At 34.5% G+C, this 25,770-nt stretch overlaps 1 protein-coding gene across 2 annotated transcripts in view; it reads left to right on the forward strand.

The window, feature by feature from the left end:
• The window catches only part of AGMO (alkylglycerol monooxygenase), a 356,760-nt gene that overhangs the window by 115,013 nt on the left and 215,977 nt on the right, over positions 1–25,770 (forward strand). For both annotated transcript variants that reach the window (XM_082693027.1, XM_082693028.1), the window contains exon 4: positions 18,257–18,360. In XM_082693027.1, coding sequence (XP_082549153.1) covers positions 18,257–18,360 — 104 coding nt within the window. The remainder of the gene's footprint in view (positions 1–18,256; positions 18,361–25,770) is intronic.

A 25,770-nucleotide genomic window follows, 5' to 3' on the forward strand; every position in this document is an offset into this window, starting at 1 on the left:
AGTGTTGGAGAGGATGTGGAGAGAGAGGAACCCTCTTACACTGTTGGTGGGAAGGCAAACTGGTACAGCCACTCTGGAAAATAGGATGGAGGTTCCTTAAGATGTTAAAAATAGAGCTACCCTATGACCCAGAAATTGCATCACTGGGTATTTACCCCTAAGATGCAGTTGTAGTGAAGAAAAGGGGCACCCACCCCCCAGTATTCATAGCAGCAATGTCCATAATAGCAAAACTGTGGAAGGAGCTAAGATGTCCTTCACCAAATGAATGAATAAAGAAGATATGGTTCATATATACAATGGAATATTACTTAGCAATCAGAAAGGATGAATACCTACCATTTACATGGACATGAATAGAACTGGAGGGTATTATACTAAGTGAAATAAGTCAATCAGAGAAAGACAGTTTCCATATGGTTTTACTCATATTTGGAACATAAGGGAGACAACATAATGGAGGACAACATGGGAAGGCAGGGAAAACCGAATGGGAAGAAATCAGATAGGGAGACAAACCATGACACACTCTTGACTCTGGGAAACAAACTGAGGGTTGCTGAAGGGAAGTTGAGGGGGATGGGGTAACTGTGTGATGGGCATTAAGGAGGGCAGGTGATGTTGATGAGCACTGGATGTTATAAGCAACTGATAAATTATTAAACACTATATCAGAAACTAATAATATACTCCATGTTGGCTAATTTAATAAAAAAAAGAGAGATGAGAGTTTTGACAAAAACATACTCTGCTGAAATTTTTATTTTGTTTTAGTTATATATGATGCTAGATAATTTTTCTAACATATTTAGCTTCATTTCTCACTGAAGTAAAATGTTGTAATTGAACAACATAACAGTGAACAATTATCTATTACAGTTTTTTTTAATTTGGGTTCTAATTTTATTTTTGCCCCTTCCAAAGTATTGCAAAAAAAGCATGTATTTAATTTTTCTTGTTAGTATTTCATGTTTTGATTCCTAAGTATCTATTGCAAATAAAAGTAAGAAATTTGCCAAGTGGGTTGGTTCTACTAAAAGAGAGTGTATTATCAGCCAGCAATAGGCCTTTCAGTAAAACCAAAGAAAATAACATATATTCATGTGCCTTTTATTGCTAAGAGCACATTTTATTGTAAAAGTGCACTGAGACCAATAGCTTAATGCATTAATGATAATATCGGACACTGTATTTGCTTTGTGTGTATGTATGTATGTGTGGCTGTGAAGAGAGTAACCTAAATTAATAATCTCATTTATGTAAGTATTCACTCTGAAATCCACAGAAAGACTTGTTTCTTTCTTTCTGTTTTTTTAAAAATACATTTAAGTAAATAAATACTTTTGTTGAAATTTTAAGACAGCTGCACAAATACTTTGAGCAAAAATAGTATTTTCTGTAAATTTAATTAATTAAAGTAGAACTTTAAAGTGTTCAGTTGGTAAACTAGAGAATATTGGTGATATTTTACTAAAACTTCTGGAAGTTTTTAAAGAAAAAATTATGTTTCCTATTTATGTAAATTAAATTGGAGAAAGTTGAGCAAAAATTCATTTACGTGTCTATGTCATAAAACTGTGTGTTGTAAAATATGAGAAAAGGGACTTTTAAGAGGTGATGAAGTGTTAAGAGGTTCTTTTTTATTCAAAAGAAGTGATATTTGAATTCCATTTTCCTTACTTAAATGGAAAAATTTTAAATTGTTTATATGTTTTGGACTTCATTTTAAGCATTAGCAATCCTTCCTAAAACTGCACATAAAATGAATTGTTAAATCAAATAGTATTTAAGTCAAATGCTATTTTAAACTGTCAATTTTCACCTTTTTTTTGAAACAAAGTAGTACTTTGTAAAAGTAAAAATATACATCAATGCACGTGTTTTGTATTTGTTTTAAAGGAAGGCATACTGTAAGAATTGTTTTGCATTGCTTTTATATATTTTTAATAGAGAAAATTACTCTCTTAATATGCTTAAACACTAACCTTCTAGGAAATTATTATTTTAACGTTCAGGCAGAGCCTCAGCCCTAGCCTTTTCTGAGGTTTTAACCTGACTAATCTGGCCCCAACTATATTGTTCTTTCCCTGATCTCCTTTACAAGCAATGTTTACACGACTAATATGGCACTAGTGGTTTCCTATTTTCCATTTTCTTTTTCATATGAATGTTGTCATCTTCTCTGTCTAAAGAACACACTTTTTAAAGCAGTCATTATGCATCACTCACCTGGACGTTCATCTCATGCAGAGCTGTGGACATTTACCAGTTTCAGACTTTAGGCAAGCATATGGGCTCAGAGACCGGAAAGGTCTGGATTTAAATTCTGGCTCTCCCACTTTGTAGCTATGATCTTGAAAAGTTTTTCCTCAATTTCCTCTTCTTTAAAATAATAAGAAAATAAGAAATCATTATTAAGATTAGCAAAGATAATCTCAAAAACATGACTACCCCTCTAAATATTTTGGTTTTTCAGTGTATGTTTTTTTACTTCTCTTCTGAGCTACCTTCATCTCTCTTCACAATTGCTTGCAAGAATCTTTTTTGTTTTTTGTCTTTACTTCCCCTGCCGCCTTTTTCTTTTCTTTCTTTCTTCTTTAATTTTTTTAATGGTTCCTTTTTGGTGTCCCTAATTTAAAAACAGCATAAAAGACCTAGAAGAATTTTATTTACATTTTAAAAAGTCTTGGCAGTGACCTAGGCAGAAACTAAAAAAAGAAAAACCAAAATACAACTTATGCTTACTAGAGAAATCACTCATGGTTGTTAGGATCAGTTTGAGATCTTATGCTTAATGGTTTTACTTGCAAAATATTGAATGTTTATTTCAATAAATAGTTCAAAGAATTAGGTCATTTGCTTAAAGAATGGATATGATAGGACCAAGGTGGTAGATCAAATCACCATGAGGTAAGTTGGTTTCAATGGATTTGGTGCCTTTAGCTATATTTGTAAACTAAAGCAATCAAATGAGGAACTTCTTTATCTCAATCAGAATCCAACTCCATCTATAAAAAAGAACAGCGCACATTCTCTTCCTGCTTGATATTGTGAATGTAGCCACATTTTTCTTCATGAAAGGCAATACCTTAACTCACTCATATCAATGGAAACATTGGGAACTCTAAATGACTGCTATGATCACATCATGACATTTTGAATGTCTTGCTTCCACAGTGTCACTTTTTCCCCCCACTAAGGAGTTCAGTGTTTCTTTAACACCTGTTTTATGTCATTTTATATAAATTCCTCTCATTTTACTTACATTGCAAAGTGTTCCCTCCTATTGCTCTACTCTCCATAGGGGTGGAGGTATAGCTGGAACATGTTATACTGTGGAAATGACTTCTAAAAAACCACACTGACAATTGTTATTATTAATACAATTGATCACTAAGCTCTTATGCCTGGAAAAAGAGGGTCAAGACATGTTAAACAGATCCAGATTCTGCCAGGTTATTGTGAAGATGAAATTTTGGTGAAAAGTGTTATGGTAGAGGAAATTTTGGATCTCTTTCAGCATTGGCTAGATAAGTAGCATTAGAACCTGTTGGCTAACTTATTATCCATTTATCCTCTTTAGTCCCACCGTTTGTTGCCTCAGCTTCCAACCACTAAGTTTTGAGTATTGTGGGAAAGGTTTCATTGGCATCACTTATTGCCATTAAAGCACTTCCCTTCTGAATGTTGGCTGCCAAAGTATGTGGTATCCTGTGGAGCAAGAGGATGAGGACACAGATTGCAGTGAGGCTGAACAGTTTGCACTTCCTAGCAGTGACACCAGACATCAATCTTTCCTAAAGACAGCCGAGAACACATGAATATAAGAACTCTTTAAAAAGAACAAGTGAGGCATTATCCAACCAAAAAAAAAAAAAAAATTCCACTAAAGCATTTTTCTAGTAAGTTTCTCAAGGATGAAAATGCATTGAAATTACTTTATGTTGTCATGTTGGTTGTTTCAAGAAACAAATTAAATCTCTGTAAGGTAAATATGTACAAGATTGAAATTCTTGATGTTATAGTGTTTGAGAGTCATTAATTGCAACTCAAAGTGTGTGTTGCATGTTTTACATGTGCACATCAGCTGGCCTTACAAAAGAATACTAATTTGGTCACAGTTAATCTGTTTCACATGGTCTGCAACATCAAACGTGACATCATTATAGGAAACCACTTTATGCAACTCTGCAACACTAGGAGATTTTTTTTTTTCTTTCTTTCTTTCTTTCTTTTTTTTTTTTTTTTTGGTTATTTGACAAGGTTTCAGACAAGTTGATCACAGGAAAAGAGAGAATTACTAGGAGGAACATATTAAGATCATTGTTCTGATCTATACTAATCTATTGTGTTATCTAATATATTTATGGCCCCTCAAATTTACAATGCACTACAAAAAAATCAGAGATCAATGAAAATTACTGTGGACTCATGGGTGTTAGACTCTACTGAGAAATATCCAGTATGAGCTGTAGACTTAGATATTTTGCTTCATGTCCTTTTACTTTTAACCAATTTAAGTTATCTTCACTGCATGCAGAGTGACTTTAAAAATAATAGTTTTTTATACTAATATCATTATAAAATATTTCTAATACCTTGTTTTTGAAATTATATTTAAGTACAATGCTACTCCTAGAGAAGAGAATTTTTTTCAGTAAAAAATATTGTTCTTTGTATTTGACTAGTAAGATTAAGACCAGTTCATATTACAACAACAGCTATTTGGAATAACGGAAAAGAAGGAGAAAGGGGCATGCATGGAAGCTTTGACTGACTTCTTTTGGATTTTAGTAACAAATTGAGTAACACCACAGAAGAACCGCATGGATAGTCCTGTGTTTTGGCCATTTTTTTAGTTTTCTATTTGGGGATTTTAAAATATTCAGGAAGTTTTGTGTAGCTATATTATTTTGTTTTTGCTTTTATTGTTTGAGGCTTCTGAAAAAAATATGAAAAAGTGATATATCACATTCATATTCTCCCAGCCTCAAAAATGTATCAAAAATGTATCTTCAAGTAGAGATTAATTTTGTGATGGGATCAGCTCAAGTATAAGCAGGTGGGACAGCTTTAATGGTGACATTCTGCAAGTGGTTAAGAAATCGAAAAACAAAGTCTGTTCAATAAATGGTGCTTGGAAAATTGGACAACTATGTGTAGAAGAATGAAACTCGACCATTCTCTTACACCATATACAGAGATAAACTCAAAATGGATAGAAGACCTCAACATGAGGCAGGAATCCATCAGAATCCTAGAGGAGAGGGGCACCTGGGTGGCTCAGTGGGTTAAGCCTCTGCCTTTGGCTCAGGTCATGATCCCAAGGTCCTGGGATCGAGCTGCGCATCGGGCTCTCTGCTCTGCAGAGAGCCTGCTTCCTCCTCTCTCTCTGCCTGCCTCTCTGCCTACATGTGATATGTCAAATAAATAAATACAACCTTAAAAAAAAAAAAAAAAGAATCCTAGAGGAGAACATAAACAGTAACCTCTTTGACATTGGCCACAGCAACTTCTTTCAAGCTATGTCTCCAAAGGCAAAGGAAACAAAAGCAAAAATGAACTTTTGGGACTTCATCAAGATCAAAAGCTTCTGCACAGCAAAGGAAACAGTCAACAAAACAAAGAGGCAACCCACAGAATGGGAGAAGATATTCACAGATGACACTAAAAAAGGGGTGATATCCAAGATCTATAAAGAACTCCTCAAACTCAACACACACAAAACAGATAACCATGTCAAAAAATGGGCAGAAAACATGGACAAAACACTTCTCCAAAGAAGACATACAAATGGCTAACAGACACATGAAAAAATGTTCATCATCATTAGCCATCAGGGAGATTCAAATCAAAATAACATTGACATACCACCTTACATGAGTTAGAATGGCCAAAATTAACAAGACCGTAAACAACAAGTATTGGAGAGGATGTGGAGAGAGGGGAACCCTCTTCTGCTGTTGGTGGGAATGCAAGGTGGTGCAGCCACTTTGGAAAACAGTGTGGAGATTCCTTAAGAAATTAAAAATAGAGCTGCCCTGTTACCCTGCACTTGCACTACAGGGTATTTACCCCAAAGATAGAGATGTAGTGAAAAGAAGGGCCATCTGTACCCCAATGTTCATAGCAGCAATGGTCACAGTCACCAAACTGTGGAAAGAACCCTATGGAAAGATGCCCTTCAATGGATGAATGGATAAAGAAGATGTGGTCCAGGAGTATTATGCCTCCATCAGAAAGAATGAATACCCCACTTTTGTATCAACATGGATGGGACTGGAAGAGATTATGCTAAGTGAAATAAGTCAAGCAGAGAGAGCCAATTATCATATGGTTTGGCTTACTTGTGGTACATAAGGAATAACACAGAGGACATGGGGAGATGGAGAGGAGAAGGGAGTTGGGAGAAATTGGAGGGGGAGATGAAGCATGAGAGACTGTGGACTCTGAGAAACAAACTGAGGGTTTTGGAGGGGTGGGGGTGAGGGGGTTGGGTGAGCCTGGTGGTAGATGTTATGGAGGGCATGTATTGCATGGAGCACTGTATGTGGTGCATAAACAGTGAATTCTGAAATTTAAAAAATGAAATAAATTTTTAAAAATCAAAAAACAGCATTACAGGTGGATGGACTCCAAGTTTGTTATTCTAACTTCAAGACCAGAGGGGCAGCAATACACCATATAAAAATATTTAGTAATTTTGAGGAACTAGAGGAGAATGTGCTTTAGTATGAAAGCTATCTTACTACTTTAGAATTTGACATGTAAATACAGTTTTTAAGTTTCTTCATGTGCTCTCCACTGTAATTTTTCTAAAATGACAAAACTTTAAAAAAAGAATATCTTCCATTTTATTATTTACTACCTAGTAATAATGTTCTTCTGTGTTACCTTTTCCATTCAACATTTTTCTTCATAATTTCTCATATATATTAATGTTCTTATTAGTAATAAAACCAACTCTTAGGCCTTCTTGCTGCAGTGTATTAGAAGAAAATATCACAGGCTTATGTGAAGTCATTCATTTTAAAAATTTTATTTATACAGAAATATTGGTTTTTGTCCTGATTATATGATCAGCCCTGCATAACTGTCTAAAGAGAGGTCAAAAGGATACAAAAAGACACTGAGATCTGCTTCTTCTTTGAGGTTCTTTGGGGCTATTCTCTCTCTTTGCCCAGATGATGGTGATACCATTTAGAAAGAAAGAACTACAGGGGAGAAAACAAGACAATGAAATAGATTCAAAGCATAATGTGTATGGAATTTGCCCCAAAGGAATTCAGACCCAGTCGTCAACAGAGACCTATAGACTGAAGTATTTGGAAACCATCAACTTTTGAATAAGTGGTTATTAAAGTAATTTTAGGTAATAGCACACCATGAAAAACAACAAGTGTGAAGAGCAAAAAAATGGGTGAATAAAAGGGAAGAGGTTGGGGAAATGCACCTGGCCTGAAAAAAGAAAAAAGAGAATGGGGAACAAGGGGAAAGGAACACCAAAGGAAGAGGTTTTCAAAACGGATGCAGTGGTCAAATATTTCAGAAAGTTCAAATAGAATGACAACTAGAAAAAGTCTAGTTTTGACAAGAAAGAGGCCAATAAGGATTTTGGAAAGAATTAAGTGATATTAAGAATGAGCTTAAGAATGAATGAGAGGTAAGGAAGTCAATAAACTGCTCTTTTAAGATGTTTGAAGGACAGATTAAAGAAATGGAAGGTCAAGGGATTGTGTTTTACAAAGTGGAATGTTTCATTATGATTGAAATTAGAGAGAAGGGATCAGTATAAAGGGAAGGTGAAAATTTAAAAAGTATTGATTTTACTAATGAAAATACATATATTTAGTAAATAAATAGTGTGACTAGTCTAGTGATTATTCAGATGATCCAATTTTTTTATAAATGCAGGTTTAATCAAAAAAATATATTGGTGTCTACTATGCAAAGACACAATGAGGTGCTGTAGAAAATACAAAGATGGACAAATTAATCTCTCTCATTAAGAAGCCTATAAAATAGAAGAGGATGCAAAATAGTAGAGTATTTGTGATGTTAGAGGCCTAAGAATAATAAAGATTGTATAATAATTGTGGCCAGGAGAGCAAGAAAATGACATAGGCAATGGTCCTTGAGAGATAAAGAATATTTTGACAGGTCCTGAAAAGATAGGGGACTGTGTAAGTGCTGAGGGTGTTCACACCCAGAGAATGGAGGGAACACAAGAAAGAGAAAGGGGAAACTACATGCTTTTTTCATGTAATATTCCTTTGTCACAAACTGTTAATCTTCTGATTTTACTTTAGTCATTTCAAATATGTAAAAGCCAGTTTTAGTTTGTTGGCTCTACAAAGCAGGTTGTAGGCTGGATTTGGCCCATAAATCAATGCTGACCCTTACACAAGACTATGAATAATCTAAGGGCAACATATTGTATACATAGATGTCACACAGTGAATATTTCCTGATAGTACTGAGGCACTGAGGACTCAGAGCAGGAGAGCAGGCATGGATTATGAAAGAAAGGAATCAGGTGATACAGTAGATTAATGGGAAATCCAAAGTGGAATCTCACTGGCGACAGGAGGGAGGAGAAAGTCATGATCAGAGGAACAATAATCATATTACAAGTTCAGAAACAGAAATTATGGGCAGAAGACAATGAATTCAGTTAAGAAACAGCATTTGAGGGCACCTGGGTGGCTCAGTGGGTTAAGCCGCTGCCTTTGGCTCAGGTCATGATCTCAGGGTCCTGGGGTCGAGTCCCGCATCGAGCTCTCTGCTCAGCAGGGAGCCTGCTTCCTCCTCTCTCTCTGCCTACTTGTGATCTCTCTCTGTCAAATAAATAAATAAAATCTTAAAAAAAAAAAAAAAGAAACAGCATTTGAGTTTGAAAGTCATATAGCAAAGGGGCCATGATAGGGAATCTAAGGGGTAGACAATGAGTTTACTGCATTAGAACAGGAGGGCATATGCTGCCACATAACCACTTCCATCTTTCAGTGCCCATAGGTCTAAAAGTATTACATGAACCTCTTTTCCCAGTATTAGTGGGACAAAATAGTCCTTGGCATCCTCCCAAGTCAGTCATACATTCAGATTTAAGGAGTACTTTGAGGGGAGCAGAGGAAAGGACAAAATAACTTGTCAGAGTAACAACATTCAGTTCCAAGATGTGTCAACAAGTGGTAATAACAGAGTGAGGAACAACAGCTCCAGTGTACAAAAGAAAATCCTTCAGGTATAGACTGTGTCCTCAAAAACCTGACAATGATAAGCTATATCAGAATGACATCATTCACAAAGAATGAACTGACTTGTTCCAGTTGGAACATTCAGTTTGGGTTCAGTCTGTCACATTCATTGGACATCATAGCATTTCTTGTATGTCCAGTGGTATTGAAAGTTTCTAACATAAAAATCATACTCATTTGCCATGACACAGTAAAGACTAGTTTGAAATAGTAAGGTCAATAGAAAGCTCTTATTGACAAAGAGTTACTGGTAGATTTTTGTTGTTGTTGGAAGGTAATCTACATTTACTCATGGGATTTATCTGACAGAGAGAATAAAGACATATTGCAACCACTTTCTAACTAGTGGCTTCAGTGTCATTTTTCCTGGTTTCCTGTCTTTTCCTGACAACCCCTGGTTGCTTTGCCTTCCTATTCACTTCTTACGTTGCTCTCTTTTTAAACTTTGGAGGTTATTTGTTCTTAGATTCTGTGACTTGTAGAGAAAAATTTTATAAATCATTGCTCCCAACATAATACAGCCGAAGTTCATTGTATCTCACCACAGGTAAGCATGCTGAAAGAAGGAGTATCACAGAGAGCTTGCCAATCCTATCTAACTCTGTTGACCTAAAGAGAGCTCTTCTCCCCGATTTCTGCCCCCTGCTTGTGCTACTTGGGGTATTATGAATGCCAAATATATGTCATTAAGTACTCTGGAAAATTTTTTGCTTTTATGAATTTATGAAAGTGTGTGCCTTTCTTAGAATCTGAATAAATTTTAAGAATCTCATAATAAAATTACTAATTTCACCAAACTCAAGTCATGACATTAATGTGGCTGCTCACAACCAGGACCCTTAGGCAGTAGAATTTGGTTTTATTCAATGCATGAGTAATTTTCATGAGATATAAACATTGTCAAATTTGTAATTATTTTGAAATGTAATACTGTTAACTTTTATTTCAAAGGATTTTTAGCTAATTCTGCTAACTTTTTCAGGTAGGGATAGTTTCCTTATGGACATGGCCAATTTTCCACAGAGGTTGAAAGGTATGGGAATCTCAACCAAAAATATTTCTTCATTGGCCTCTTACATTTCTGGAAATTTCCATATGCGTGCCACTTAAGAGTCTCCTAGTTCAATGATATGTTTTCTACTGAGTGTGGAAAAGCTCTTTCCATGCCTCAGCAGTGATATAAATCAGGATGCTGTAGCAGATTACCCAGCCCATGGTGTAGGGCCAGAAAAAGATAAGTTCCAAGTGAAAGAAATCTAGGTGATTACTTAGTCTTGACCAATATCTACACACAAACTGACAAGGAGTAGAAAGTATAAATGGAGAATGACAGAGCTTAGAGAAGGAAAAGGGTACATTGCCTTATTTATAGCATTACTTTCAAGCAACCTTGCATATAACCTTGTAACAGAATGGACAGTAAAGTTATGAGAATGAAGTCAGGGATGACTCCAGGTGGCAGAGGAAAGAGAGGAAAAAGACACATGATATGTTCTGGATTTCCTATAACCATCTCTTCTAAGCAGTCACTTCGGAAGTTTAGTGATAATAAAATGTATTATCTTGAGCTATGCGAGTTGAAGTTTGCATTTAGAAACATAGGTAGCAGGAAAGAAAGAAAGAAAGAAAGAAACAAACAAACAAACAAACAAACATAGGTAGCAGTTTGCCCAGTGTGCTATGGAGTGCTTTCCCTATTGAAGTGAGTCTGTAGGAAGAACTGAGTACTGGAGAACATAGCTTTGTATTAGGTCAATGGCATTGTTGGTAACCACATCACATTCATTTGTACTGAGAGCAAAACTTATTAATGGGGATGTAGTAGAGTTAGTTCATTGAGTTATAACAAATCCCAGTGACTTAAAGCAAGAAAGCTTTATTTCTCACTCGCATTCTGCTTAAGTATGGGTGAATGGAAGCACCCTCCTCCATGCTATGGTGTAGAAATTGAAAATCCTCCCATCTTTGTCTTTGCATATAGAGCCCAGGGCACCAGCGTCCTCTGCTGAATATTCTGTATGTTGTTGGCAGTTGAAAGGGAAGGGGAACAGAGAATGGAGGAGGCACAGCTGTTCTTTACCTCATCCTGAGGTTACACACAGTATTTCTACTCATACTGCATCACTGAGAATCAGCCATGACACCCACTGAGGTGCAGTGGGGGTAGAAAATATAGTTTCTGCAACTAATAACAAAAATAATTAATTTATAACAAAAATAATTAATTAGAATAACAATCATTACTTCCCGTAGCAAATTGTTAGATTCCATTGTGTCTCCTTGTCCTCATCTATAAAATGGAAACCATACAATTATCCTTTTATCTTCTAGCTGTGAGTAACATATGAATTAGTACATGTAAACTTAGTAGCTGTGAGTAACATATGAATTAGTACATGTAAACTGCTTAAATATTGCCTAGTACATGCTAAGCACTTTTATAGGTTCATAATCATTGCTGTTAATATGATTTGTATTGTAACTCTTATTAATCAATCTCATCTTTGAGTAAAAACAGGGAGGGACCTTTATGACAGTTGTAACCATTGAGTCGAGTAGGCAATGATCAAAAGTTGAATTGCATGAGATACTGTGAAATTTAATTTTAGTAACATTGTCAGTGTAGAAAATAAAGGAAGGTAGAGAACTGGTTAGTCACTCCAACAGAATAAAGGTAATGCCTTCTTATATTCCATAGAATCCTGGTTATAATACTCTTTAAAAAGTTTGTATAAAATGTCGACTACAAAGTGATGCAGAACATGTGCAATTTACACAGAATTATGTATATTTTTAAGGTACATAAAACCTTCCGGGACCAGTCAGTCCTTTCTATACCTTTTTAAAAATTTCTGTTTGGTTGCGGGTTCTTGGAGGGATTTTCTTTTTTCTTTTTTTTTTTTTTTTAAAGATTTTATTTATTTATTTGACAGAGAGAGAACACAAGTAGGCAGAGAGGCAGGCAGAGAGAGAGGAGGAAGCAGGCTCTCTGCTGAGCAGAGAGCCCAATGCGGGACTCGATCCCAGGACCCTGAGATCATGACCTGAGCCGAATGCAGCGGCTTAACCCACTGAGCCACCCAGGCGCCCGTTGGAGGGATTTTCTTTTCCATTTTGTGCTTCTATCTCTTAGAATACCTAAACAAATATTTGTACATAGTAGAGATTTAATAGATTAGTTCTAAATAAGTCTTTATTTTTTTAAATCTGCAATTAAAATGTAACCTTATTAAATTTAATCTTAATTCTTAGACTTTCCCCAATGGATTTAAAAGAATACAATGGACATAAATGTGGAGGTATCAAAATTCTAAAATTTTAAAATTACATTTCTTTTTGTAATGCATGAGAATGGGGTAGGTAGTAATAACATACTTATCAATATGATTTTAATTAACTTTACCATTTTATTCAAATAAGTATTACATTATTTTTTGCTTATGCATTGTAGAGAAACAGAAGTTTGGGTTGGAAAAATAATGTAAATTCTTATGGTTTTTTTTTTTAACTTCATATTGAAAAGCTATATCTTTTTTTGTTTTGTTTTTTTGTTGTTGTTGTTTTGTTTTGCCTGGTTTAAATTTGAAAATAATATAAACATATAAATGGAGAATTCTCATTCTAAAACTCTACATGATAGACTTTAAAAGCTTCCATTTGAATATATATATTTTTGAAAAATATTAAAGTTTCAATTCCTAGAAAGATTAGAGTAACTGTTTAGTGTTTGTGACAATTTTAGTGACATCACATTACCTCCTCTAAAGAAATGATTTAATATCTACATGTTGCCAACATTCAGATAAGGGAAAAATTTGGTCGGTTCTATATCTGAACAGTTTCTCTGATGCTGAACGTCTGGATATATGTAAAATGTGTTGAACAAAAATGTGGAGGTCCAGCCAACGTGTCAATTTTATTTTCATTGATTTGACATTTTGAGATATACTTAGTAATTTGTGTTTTGGTATTAAGTGGACAAAGAACAGATTATAATAAAATACAACAAAGAATATCAGTCTCATTGAATGAATTGGTATTGTCATCAATTTTATCATCATAATTTCATATGCTGTTATAGGAAGAGTATGAAGTTGTATTAATAAAATTGATGATATTGTAATTCATTCAGTGAGTGGAGAAAGGAAAGTAAATGAGGGCATTTTCATTGGTTTTCAGTAGCTGTTATATTTTCATTAGACTTTAATAGCTTAAGTCTGTTCCTAACTTTATATTTTCTTAGCTCAGTAAACTTCTTGAAATCATTTATTGATCATATTTGGAAGAGATCAGAAAACTTTTAAAGATTTTTTTTTCATCTTAAAAATGGGAAAGTTCAGTGTTTTATAGTGTTAGATTTCTTGTTAAAGGGGATAGACAGTTGTCCCTATCCAATATTGTCACTTAATAGTGCATTTTGAATTCCTTTCATGTTGTTTACTTATTGGAAAGTATCATCCGAGGCTCAGAAAATACTTGGACCCATTTATTATCATTACTGATGGGAAAAAAGAAAAATCCAACAAGGGTGTGAATATATTAAGTAAATTGTTGCTGAAAGAGAAGGAGAAAAAAATTCCTTTCTCTTCTTTAGTGAAACAGTTTTTCCCTTCACCCTTTCTATTTCATTTCTATTACTTATAAAATTAAAAATTTAAACCAAGCAATTCCATGAGAATATTTACAGCTCTCGTGTTCCACAGTAACAAAATATGCTAAATGTTGCATAAAGTGTCACTATCACCCTTTTCTGGATGCCAAGCATCACTTACATTTTACAAATATGCCTGTTACATTTCTGCCTTCATAACTTGAGGGCTTTCCAAATTATAAGTGAAGACAACATCATCACCCTCCAATGCTGCCCCAAGGCTTTCTGACCTGTCCACCAATAAAGGTTAAATAGTTATCCTGTACCTGTGAAAATTTCTTATAGACCTATGCTTATGTCTCAGATTAATCTACAGGGTTATTCTCTCCATCCATAGATGACAAAGCACTTACTTAGACAAGAGACTTATTGAGATACATCTTAAATGTATAAAACACATAGACTCTATTAGCTTCTACACACAAATTTCTCATCATTCTGAAAATTTTCTCCAAAATAAACTCTGTTCTTTGTTATATAGCCTGAAAATGTCTTTTTATAAAACTCTCAAATATTTATATTGGGTTTCATCCAAATCAAAACTTTTGTTCCTCATAAGACACCATTAAAAAATGAAATGTCAGGCCATGGCGTAGGAGAAAATGTTTGCAAATCATATATCTAATAAAGGACTTATGTGAAGAATATATAAGATTTCTGAAAGCTCAATAGTAAGAAAACAACTCAACTAAAATGTGAGCACAAATTTTGAATAGATAGTTCAAAGAAAATATGCAGATGGCAAATAACCACATGGAAGATAATCATAGTCATTAGCCATATTTCAGTGAAAATTAAAACTTCAATTTGATACAAATACATAGCTTTTAGAATCCCATGAGATAAATGAATTAAAAATAAAATTAATAATGCCAAGTGTTTCCAGAGATATGGAGCACACAAACACACATTTTATATTAAATTTTGACCAAATTGATTGGTCAATGTATTAATAAAATATATTATATATGTTATATAAATCTTTACTTTAACACTGGGAAGTGGCATAACTATTTCTAACTGTATCATTGAGAATACATAATAACATACCATATGCTTGTATAATCAATAATTTTCTGGTAGGAAAATAAAATTGTTATGTACTACAACTTGTAATTACATTAGTTATTTGATAGAAAAGATGTTTATTCTTAAAATACCATTTTTTCCTCTTTAATATTTGTTTTTATCCCTAGAACAGATAATTCAAATATCAGAGAAAATGAACATATTTGTAAAGGCAGGACTAATTTTTCATTTTGTTTGCAAAAGAACTATTGAAACAATTTTTTATAAAATGTATTTTTATATTCACTTTGAAAATGATTTACTTCAAGTAAGGTGCATAAACTGTGGGGGGAAAATCTTATATTTTTTCTTGTTTTTCCTAGTTCTGAAGAGTGGCAGAGGTAAGGCAGTAGGATCCAGTTACTGTTCCCTGTTTATACAGCTGTACTTCATTGAATGAAGGCTTGTGTTACACACAGTTTGTGATAGGAAGTAAATGCTTTTAAAACAACTGAAGAGATAGGTCTTTAACCTCCACCTTTGTGGATTCTTTGTTCCACCATTTAGCTTCTGTGGAAGTTATAGGAAGTAATTTAAATATATGGTATTACTCTCTAATTGGACCTCATCTGATTAGCTTATCCTCTTCTGAACTCATAACATGGATGCCTTATGATAAATTTTTAAAGCAAATCCCAAGAAGTCCAACAAAAGGGACAATGAATTTTTTTGTAATAAAGTTTTTAAGTAATAGGCCCTAAAATGTTTAATAAAGGGTATGTTCCAAAGAGAAAGTGGTATTTGGATTATTTCCAACCTTTTAAGGAGTTTTAAAAGACTTAATGAGATTCACCAAATTTATTACCTGTTAATAAACTCCACACAATAGTGCCATAGGATTCTTGGTTTATCTCTTTTATTTGTAGCTGTATAAACTATTCAGTAAAGCAGAGATTAAGGTTCTAGGCTATTTCAAGGATTATACCTGGGAAGTTAGAGATCATTGTGGTCAAGTAGTTTTCATTTGTGTAAGAGCAATTTCTTTAATTGCTTGGGTAAAAATATAGGGTCATTACTAGGAATGATTAAAATGTCAACCAGTCAGGATCTAAGTTACGTATAAACTTACGGCTTATGAAAATACTCGCCCATTCTTGAAAATATATAACTTTGGACTTCTGATGGGGCCCTCTATTCGTAATTTTGTTCATAGTCTTTCCATTTTCACAGTATTAAGTCCTTATATCTGAATTATCATCTATTTACCAAAATTCTTTTGCAGATGTTGCTTGGTAACTCCCTGCATAGATTGTCTAGAGAGCATTCATTTCCTTAGTGAATGGCAGAGAAGTCATCCAAATTGGTGGGAAAAGGAGTTTGTTTGTTTGTTTATATTTATATAAATTTACATATTTATATCTCCCTGATTTTCATAAAATTCTCTAACAAATTATTCTACCATGTGCTGGGTGTTTTAACTACTAGTATATGGCAGCTGCAAAGACCAATAACCAGGGCACCTGTGTGGCTTAGTTTGTTAAGCACCTGACTTTTGATTTTGGTTCAGGTCGTGATCTCAGAGTCCTTAGATCAAGCCCAGAGCTAGGCTTCATGCTGGATGTGGAGTCTGCTTAAGAGTCTTTCTCTCCCTTTTGCTCTGCCCTTCCTCCTTTCTCCCTCCCCCAGCTCATGTGCACCAGTGTCCACGCTCTCTCTTTAAAATAAAAGGGGGGGGAAATGTCTGTTCATGTCCTCTGCCCATTTCTTGATTGGATTATTTGTTCTTTGGGTGTTGAGTTTGCTAAAAGAAATGAAATCTTGCCATTTGCAACAACATGGATGGAGCTAGAGCGTATCATGCTTAGCGAAATAAGTCAAGCAGAGAAAGACAACTATCATATGATCTCCCTGATATGAGGAAGTGGTGATGCAACATGGAGGCTTAAGTGGGTAGAAGAAGAATAAATGAAACAAGATGGGATTGGGAGGGAGACAAACCATAAGTGACTCTTAATCTTACAAAACAAACTGAGGGTTGCTGGGGGGAGGGGGTTTGGGAGAAGGGGGTGGGATTATGGACATTGGGGAGGGTATGTGATTTGGTGAGTGCTGTGAAGTGTGTAAACCTGATGATTCACAGACCTGTACCCCTGGGGATAAAAATATATGTTTATAAAAAATAAAAAATTTAAAAAAAAATAAATATAATTAACAACAACAACAAAAAAAAAAAAAGGGGGGGGGAGGGGGGAATAACCCATGCAGTATTTCCACTCTTAGAGTTACTGTTCAGTCCCCACGCATGCCAAACTAAAAGATTTAATTTCTGATCTATACTGGCATGGATACAGTGATCATGCCACAGAGTTAATTTTATCTCCTTCATTTGCAGCAAAGAACACAGTAATAGTTTAGCTAAGAACATACTGTCTTTCAACTGAATAGACTCTAGTGTGGTATCTGTAATTCTGATAAAAAAAATATTCACAAAATGAAAGATGTGGTCTTGTTCTGTACTTAGGAGGTCAGTATAGTGGCATATTGTAGAAGAAACAACTATTTCTTTGGGATGTAAATGAATTGCAAGTCAGTATGTGGGAAATCTGCATAATACTTGATGAAAATAACTTACATTTCCTTTTTTATTATAAAGATGAACAGCAATTATGTGGTAGAATTTTAGAAATGGTAGTGTTTGGTAAGGTACAGGAAGAGCTGTATGTATTAGCTAATTTATTTCTGTAAATAAAAATGAAATGTTATATGAAAATGTCCAAAAAAAATGAAATGTTGAGTCTTAGAACCAAATATTACTCTGCTTTGCCTTTTATTCCAATACACAGATTTTGAGACTTCTTAAAAAGCCATCAGGAAGGAATTTTTGTGTAATATTTTATTCCAAAATTTATGTACCAATTTCTCCCATCACATTATTCTTCCTTAATTATAAATATATTATCACATACTGAAAAATCATCACTATCTATTGACTGTATTGTTACAACATTGACAGTTAGCTTTTATGATTTGTCATAATACAATACATTAGTAATTGTAGATTTTGGAAGTCATTTTAGCTTCCTGGATGCATTTAATTATATCATACACACTATACATACTTATTTGCTATGTTTCAGTTTTCTTATTTGTTTGTAATTTATGCCCTCTGATTCCAAAAGTCATCTGAAGCAGCTTATTTTAATTATAATTATATTGGCTAGGTTTCTCAGAGATGTTCCAGATTTTTCTTCCTCACTTAACAAGAGCTGCATACACAAGTGAAAATGGAAGTTGCTTTGTTCTTATTCTCATGGCTCATTTCAAATTATGTGTTTTGCAGAGGTTAATATCATGTGGGCTGGACACCAAACCCACCACAGTTCTGAAGACTATAACTTATCCACAGCACTGAGACAATCTGTTTTGCAACTATATACTTCTTGGGTAAGTTGTATAAAATTGGATAAGGGTAATTATATAATACATTTTTTAAAGTCTCAATTGTTCCTGTTTCCTCCAAGTTAAGAAAGTATTTTACTAAAAGACTTTTTTCTCCTTCTATAAGGCAAGACACATATGAAGCAAGTGATGTTTTGTAATGGTGGTCTTTTGTTTGATAAAACAAAGCGTAACAACAAAAAACAACTTCACCTTGAGGTATAAAGCAAAGTGAGAAATTTGCTATATTTTTAATTTACCATAATGAATGATATGTATCTCAGTTCAAATATATGCAAAGTTTTCATCTGAAACTTTTAAAAGCAGTTTTTGAAAAGCCAATACCCATTTCTGCATGCCCAAGTGAAATTAATTAAATTCTTTGCTTTTCACTTACGTATTAAAGCAGTTAATATGATGCTCAATAAAAATTTTTGCTCTAAAATATTTTTGCACAAGGAAAGAGCAGACTAATGAAAACCAGAAATAGCCTCTAGTTTGAAGTTTCTTCTGATTCACTGGGCAAACCTGACCCACTTGCTAATAGCCCTCATTTGTGATTGTCACTCTTTGGATCTCCATAGCTATCCAGACTACTGCTGCTAAAAGGCATATTGAGCTAGAAGGTCAGAGTTTTGGGGGCATCTGTCTGGCTCAGTCCACAGAGCATCTAACTCTTGATTTTGGGGTCATGAGTTTGAGCACACATTGGGTTTAGAGATAAGTTTAAAAGAAAAAGAAAGTCAGAGTTACCAATGTGTAAGTGCTACTAACCATAAATTATAATTATCTACAGAGGATCATAGGGGAAGGGAGGGAAATCTAAAGGGGGAGAAATCAGAGAGGAAGATGAACCACGAGAGACTAGGGACCCTGGGAAACAAACTGAGGGTTTCATAGGGGAGGGGATAAGGAAAGGGGGTAACAGGGTGATGGGTATTAAGGAGGACACATGCTGCAATGAACACTGGTTGTTATATGTAACTAATGAGTCATTGAACACTACATCAAAAACTAATGATGTACTATATAGTAGCTAACTGAACATAATAAAAAATATATAAGAAAAATAAATACCAAAAAAAGTCCCTCAAAAAAATGATAATGATCTAACTTTTGTATGGTTCCTTATAGTTTACAAGTACTTCTAGATATCATTTATTGAATACTTTCTGTGTGCCAGTCTTCTAAGATCACTTTATGCATTAACTTATTTGATCTTCATGACAACTTTAAGACACAGGTACTATTATAACTCTCATGAAACTGAGTTTGTAGTTCAGTCACAGAACTCCTAAAAGGGAGGAATGAATTTGAACTCATTCAACCAGGCTGCAGGATCCCGGATCTTATCTTCCACACTAAATACTCTTATGTCTCTACATCGTTTTTTACTTATATTACAATGTTAGATCAAGTGTTACTATTATCAGAGAACTGAAGGTCAGTGAGGTTAATTACACAGCTAGAAAGTGGCAAAGCCCCATATTTGAAACCATGTGCCTCATAATCTATAAAAATACATGTACTGGCAGGTGTTGGAACCCAAACAGCAGCATAAGCAAAAGCAAATCTATAAGCCAGTGATGGTACAAATATATTTTCTGAAAGAGATAAACAAAACGAAATCCACCCCTCCACCCCCATACCACGTGTAAAGGCTTGTGTTAATTTCCTAGGGCTACCATGACAAAGTATTACAAACTGAGTAGCCCAGAGCAACAGAGTTGTGTTGTCTTGTAGTTCTCGAGGCCAGAAATCTGAAATCAGGGTGTCATCAGGGCCGTGGTCCCCCGTGTGAAGACTCCAGGGAAGGAACTGTTCTAGCCCTGTGTCTCTGAAACTTTTAGTTTGTGATAGTTCCTTGGCCTTTAGGAGCATAATGCCAGTCTTCACATGGTCATCTCCCTGTGTCTACATCCAGATTTCTCTTTTTTATATGAAAGGACATTGGTCATTTTGAATTAAGCCCACCCTACTCCATTGTGAGTACATCCTAATTAATTACATCTATAAGGACTCTATTTCCAAATAAGGTCACATTCTGAGGTATTAGGGGATAGGTTTCAACACATGAATTTTGCGGGGGGGGGGGGGACACATTCAAGCCATAACATACTCTAAGAAACATAGGTGGAAATGAAAGAATTTATATTATATTATATATATTCCATCTCCTTACAGCTTGTGCTGGAACTCTGGATAATTCAACATGAGGAAAATACTACCTCTCTCACAGTTGCCTAGCTCAAGACTGGTCTAGAGCTCTAGTGAATAAAGGGAAGAGGCCCCTAATGAGGGGAGGTATACTGACTGTCCTCCCATCTTAAGAAATAGCTTCATTAATATAAACGTATTATCCTCTACAAAACAGGTTTGAATATGTGACTGTTTAAAATAATAATCTCAAAAATCTTTATTCTCTCCTGAGTTATAAAGATTACTTAGCATAAAGATAACTCAAGCCTCCAGTGCTTACATTTTGGGGTAGAAAACCTCCAAGAGGAGACAGAGCTATATTTGAAGTTGCTCCAGGAAAATCAAATGCAGTGAGTGAATTGGTTTTCTGAGGAATTACCAAACAAAAATTTTTGTCAGAGCATCACAGACTTTTTAGAGCTGTCAGAAGAAATCTGGGAGACAATATATTTAAATCACCCATTTTAAAAGCTACAAGATGAATCTCAGAGGAGCCTGCTACATCATACAGTATTGAACATTGCTGGTTGGAATTTGAGTCCAGACATCTGACTTCAAGTTTATGGTAATGTCTATCCTGGTTTCATTTGTGCTGTTCCCCCTATTAAGTCAATGCACTCAAAGTTACAGATTAGTGAAAACCTAAGTAAAATTCAGGTTCACACCTATTTATTGCCAGTATAAATTCCTTTTACAACCTCATATCATCTTGCCAACGACACAAATATGCTGAGTAAGGAAATGAGCATTGGGAATGCATGAGAAGCTGCTAATTTAGGGTAGGGGAAGGAGTGGGCGATTTTCAGTGTGGGGAATAAAAGGTAGAGATTGTGAATCAGCCTAGTTTTTTTTTGTCTAGCATTTGTAGGTCTGTTAGAAGATAGCATAGGTGGTTTAAGTGTCTGTGATGGTTAGCAATCTGTAATAGGTCTAGGTCTTTCTGGACATTAAAATCAAAGAACATCATCAGGTTTTTTCATTTTCTTTGAGCCTTTTTTTTTTCCTTCTTTGAGTCATTTTTAAGATTCTTTTCATTAGTGCTCATAGGTAAGGTATATAACTTGGTAGTTAGGTAACAGTATATCTTAGAACAAATAATACATGTCTTTGAAGAGAAAATTAATTTGTAAAATGAAAAGCATAATTAATCTCAAAGTGTTTTTCTTTGATATTACTATGAAAATTAGGGTAGCAAACCTGTCATTTGAAGTAGGTAAGATGAGAATTCAGCTTTAAAGAATCTCTAACCATACTTTTGTGCACTTTCTTTAAAGCCAGTTTTAACCTTAGGTTTAACATTACTCATCCTAAAAGAACTGCAATGGATGGAGTATCATTTTAAGTGATATATACTGAAATAGGTGGTTTTGCATGGTACTTCAGTCTTAAACATCATAGTCTCTCCAAAAAATAAAGTGAGTCTAGATCCATGGAGATATATATATATCTCCTGTTATATATAACAGTGTCAAGATTAACATTTCATTTTCTTCCAGCTTTATTTCAGATAAAATACCTGAATGCTATAGTTTATATTCAAAGCATAGCTAGAGAAGTGTGAGAAAATAATAGAATGGGGTATGTCAAAGGGTTACAAGATCTAACTTGAAGGAATTCTTAATGGCCAAAATCTGGAACAATTTGAACAACAGAATATGTAACACAGTGTGAAGTTATAATCCAAAGTATAAAATAAATATCTTTGAAACAAGTCCATACTGATGTAGATAGATGATTGAATAACTAAGTAAATAGGGACAAATATATAGGAGATAAATTCCTTTGAAGAATTCCATAAAAATTCCAGGTAACATTTGTAGATACTTCCCTGCCCCAGAAAATAATGCTTAATGCCCCCCTTACCCAGCCCTTTGATTGTAGACTATACTGAATAACTCCTGTACAAAGAATAGAGAATGTATAAGAGATAATAGTGATGTAATGGGACAGATGTTAACGACACTTGTGATAACCATAGCATAATGTATAAACTTGTCAAATCAGTAAGCTGTATACTTGAAACTAATACAACACTGTGTGTCAACTATATTCAGATAAAAACAAACAAAACACACACACCAAAAGGAAAAATAGACGAAGGGTGAGGTGGGCATGGGAGATAACTTCAGAATGGAGAAACTTGGCAAACATAATCTCAGATAAAATTAACAATTCTACAAAATACCTAACCTAGTACTCCTCAAAAGTATGAAATGAAACAACACAAGGGACATCTGAGAAAACTGTCACAGATCAGAAAAGGATCTGAGACTATGTAATGATGCATCCTGGGTGGGATCCAAAACCAGAAAAAGAACATTAGGGGGAAAAAAGCTAGTGAAATCTAAATAAAGTGTGAAGATTAGTGGAGTTTAGTTAATAGTAATGTACCAATTTGTTTCTTAGTTTTGGCAATTCAGTATAATAAAATGTTAATAAGAGAGACTGCGTAGAGAGTATGTAGCTACTCTGTACTATCTTTGCAACTCTTTTTAAAAAATTATTTTTACTAACATACAATGTATTATTTGCTCCAGGGTTACAGGTCTGTGAATTCTAAGGCTTACACATTTCCCAGCACTTACCATAGTACATACCTTCCCCAATGTCCATAACCCAGCAGCCCTCAGTTTGTTTTGTGAGACATGGTTTGTCTCCCTCCCGATCCCATCTTTCTTCATTTTTTTCCTTACCTAATCCCACTACCCCCTGCCCTGCCTCTCAAATTCCTCATATCAGAAAGATCATATGATAATTGTTTTTCTCTGTTTGACTTATTTCGCTTAGCATAATACCCTCTGGTTCCATCTACATCATTGCAAATGGCAAGGTTTCATTTCTTTTGATGGCTGCATAGTATTCCATTATATATATATATATATATATATATATATATCACATATTCTTGATCCATTCATCTGTTGATGGACATCTAGGTTCTTTCCATAGTTTGGCTATTGTGGACATTGCTGCCTCTTCGGATCACTACAGTTGTATCTTCAGGGTAAATACCCAATAGAGCAATTGCTGGGTCATACAGTAGCTCTATTTTCAACTTTTTGAGGAACCTTCAAGCTATTTTCCCGAGTGGCTGTCTTTGAAACTCTTTTACAAATATGAAACTATTACAAAAATATTTATTAAAAAATATAACTACGTGTACATACCTATATTTTCCCAGAGCCATGGTGGATGGTATAACAACTCTAAAAAACCAAAACCAACCAAACAAAGCCACTTAGAACTAACAACTGTAGTCATTAATTTCAGGGACGCCTAAAGCATCCTAGAGAACAGTGATTCAGCCAGTACTATTTTATTTGCTTAAGGATTTTATTTATTTATTTATTTGTTTGTTTGTTTGTTTCGAGAACACGAGCTGAGGGAGGGGCAGAGGGAGGGGAGATGGAGAATCCCAAGCAGACTCTGCACCCAGCCCTGAGCCGTGTGTGGGGCTCAGTCCCACAACCCCGAGATCATGACCTGAGCCAAAAGCAAGAGTCAGACATTCAACCAATTAAGCCACTGAGATGCCCTCAGGCAGTACTATTTTACAATAGTTCTGAAGTAACTCTTTTTTCTCCATTCTTAATTCCTCCACCCATCACTCACTGTTCCCTTTCCACAATGCTGGCTCTGAACAAGCTGAATTGCTCTATAGCTTTGAGAAAGGAATTTCATAGACTCCCTACCACATTCAGAGGTGGTCAAAACCTGGTCCCTCTTGTGTCCCCAGTCTCATCTCCCACAGTCTCCCACTGTCTCCTCATCTTCAAGTAACAATTTTCAGTTCCTTAAATCTACTATGTTATAATGTCTTGTTATGCCATTGCATATCCAGTGACCTCTGCCAGGAAAATTATTGCTCGCTTGAGTGTTAAATCCTTCAAGACTCAATTCATTCATCTCTACAGATGCTTTCCAACTTTGCCTAGGTTGCTTTTTTTTTTTTTAATCCCATAAAAACCTTGCATATCACTATTATAGTATTTATTATTTGCATTATTGCTTTTCATGCCAGCCTGTAAACTTTAAAAGATATTTTTCACTAGTATCTCCAAAGTGCCTGATGCAGTCAGTGCTTAATAAAGGTATAGTACATAAACTGAAAGAAATTTTAAAGTTTTATGGATGTCATATATTTGACATTATGGATGTCACTTTTCTACGTTAAGTAGTCTAAGTCCAGTATGTGAAATAATTTAAATCTGTCATTCATGTGAGTGTTTTTTTATTTAAAATATCTCCAAAAATTATAGCATATGTAAGTAACTTATTTATCTTTTTGAATAAAATCTATTTTGGCATATTTGTTTCATATATGAAGCTATAGAATAGGAAAGAGTGATCTCTACATTTAGTAAGCTGAGTATTTCTCTTAAAAGCATGAAAATTAATGATACATGCACTTAGCTTAAGTAAATAGATTGGCTAATTTATTTTTAGCTCTGTAGTGTATCTCAATCTTTAAAATTGTTTTGCTTTTTAGGTTAGTGTTATAATCAATGTTATAAGAATTTATAAAATGTGTTTATGGTATATTAGTAGTCTAAGAGGTACATTTTTCCACCATCAGAGGAATGAAATACAGTTATAATATCAATTTATGAAAACTTTTCTTACCACAAGTTAGGGAACCTGTAAATATATGGTGATATTATTTTTGAGCATAGTAATTTAAAAATACATACTGATTACATTTAAGAAACATGAGGGAACAATTTACCAGAAATAAGGAAGTCTGAATCCCAGATAGCTCAGTTATTAAGTAGCTTTGCCACTCTGAATCAATTGATTAATGTTTGTATCTCAGTGATTTTGTACATGAAATGGGATAATTAATATTTGCTCTGCCTTTTTATATTATTATTTTGAAAATTACCTTAAATGACAAGTGTGGAAATTCTTTGGACTATATCAAGTATGACTCACATGTGTAATATTGTTTTTATATTACATATAAGACTTCAGAGGAACCTTTAGCGAAATCTCAAATCTTTTATTACATAGTACTTTCTGCCAAACTACATAAGCAAAGACTGTCTTTCAATATGTGGGAGTTGGAATTACACAAAGACAAATGTGAACAAATAAAGACACAGAAACTAACAACTTTGATGTACTGCAGTCAAATACATTGGGGATAAAATTCTCATAACTCTTATGTCACAGATGGAAAGCATGCCCTGAGCTCCCCATGCAGAAAAGAAACAAAAC

The sequence above is a fragment of the Mustela nivalis genome (genome assembly GCF_964662115.1).
Source record: "Mustela nivalis genome assembly, chromosome: 12".
Classification (NCBI taxonomy): domain Eukaryota; kingdom Metazoa; phylum Chordata; class Mammalia; order Carnivora; family Mustelidae; genus Mustela; species Mustela nivalis.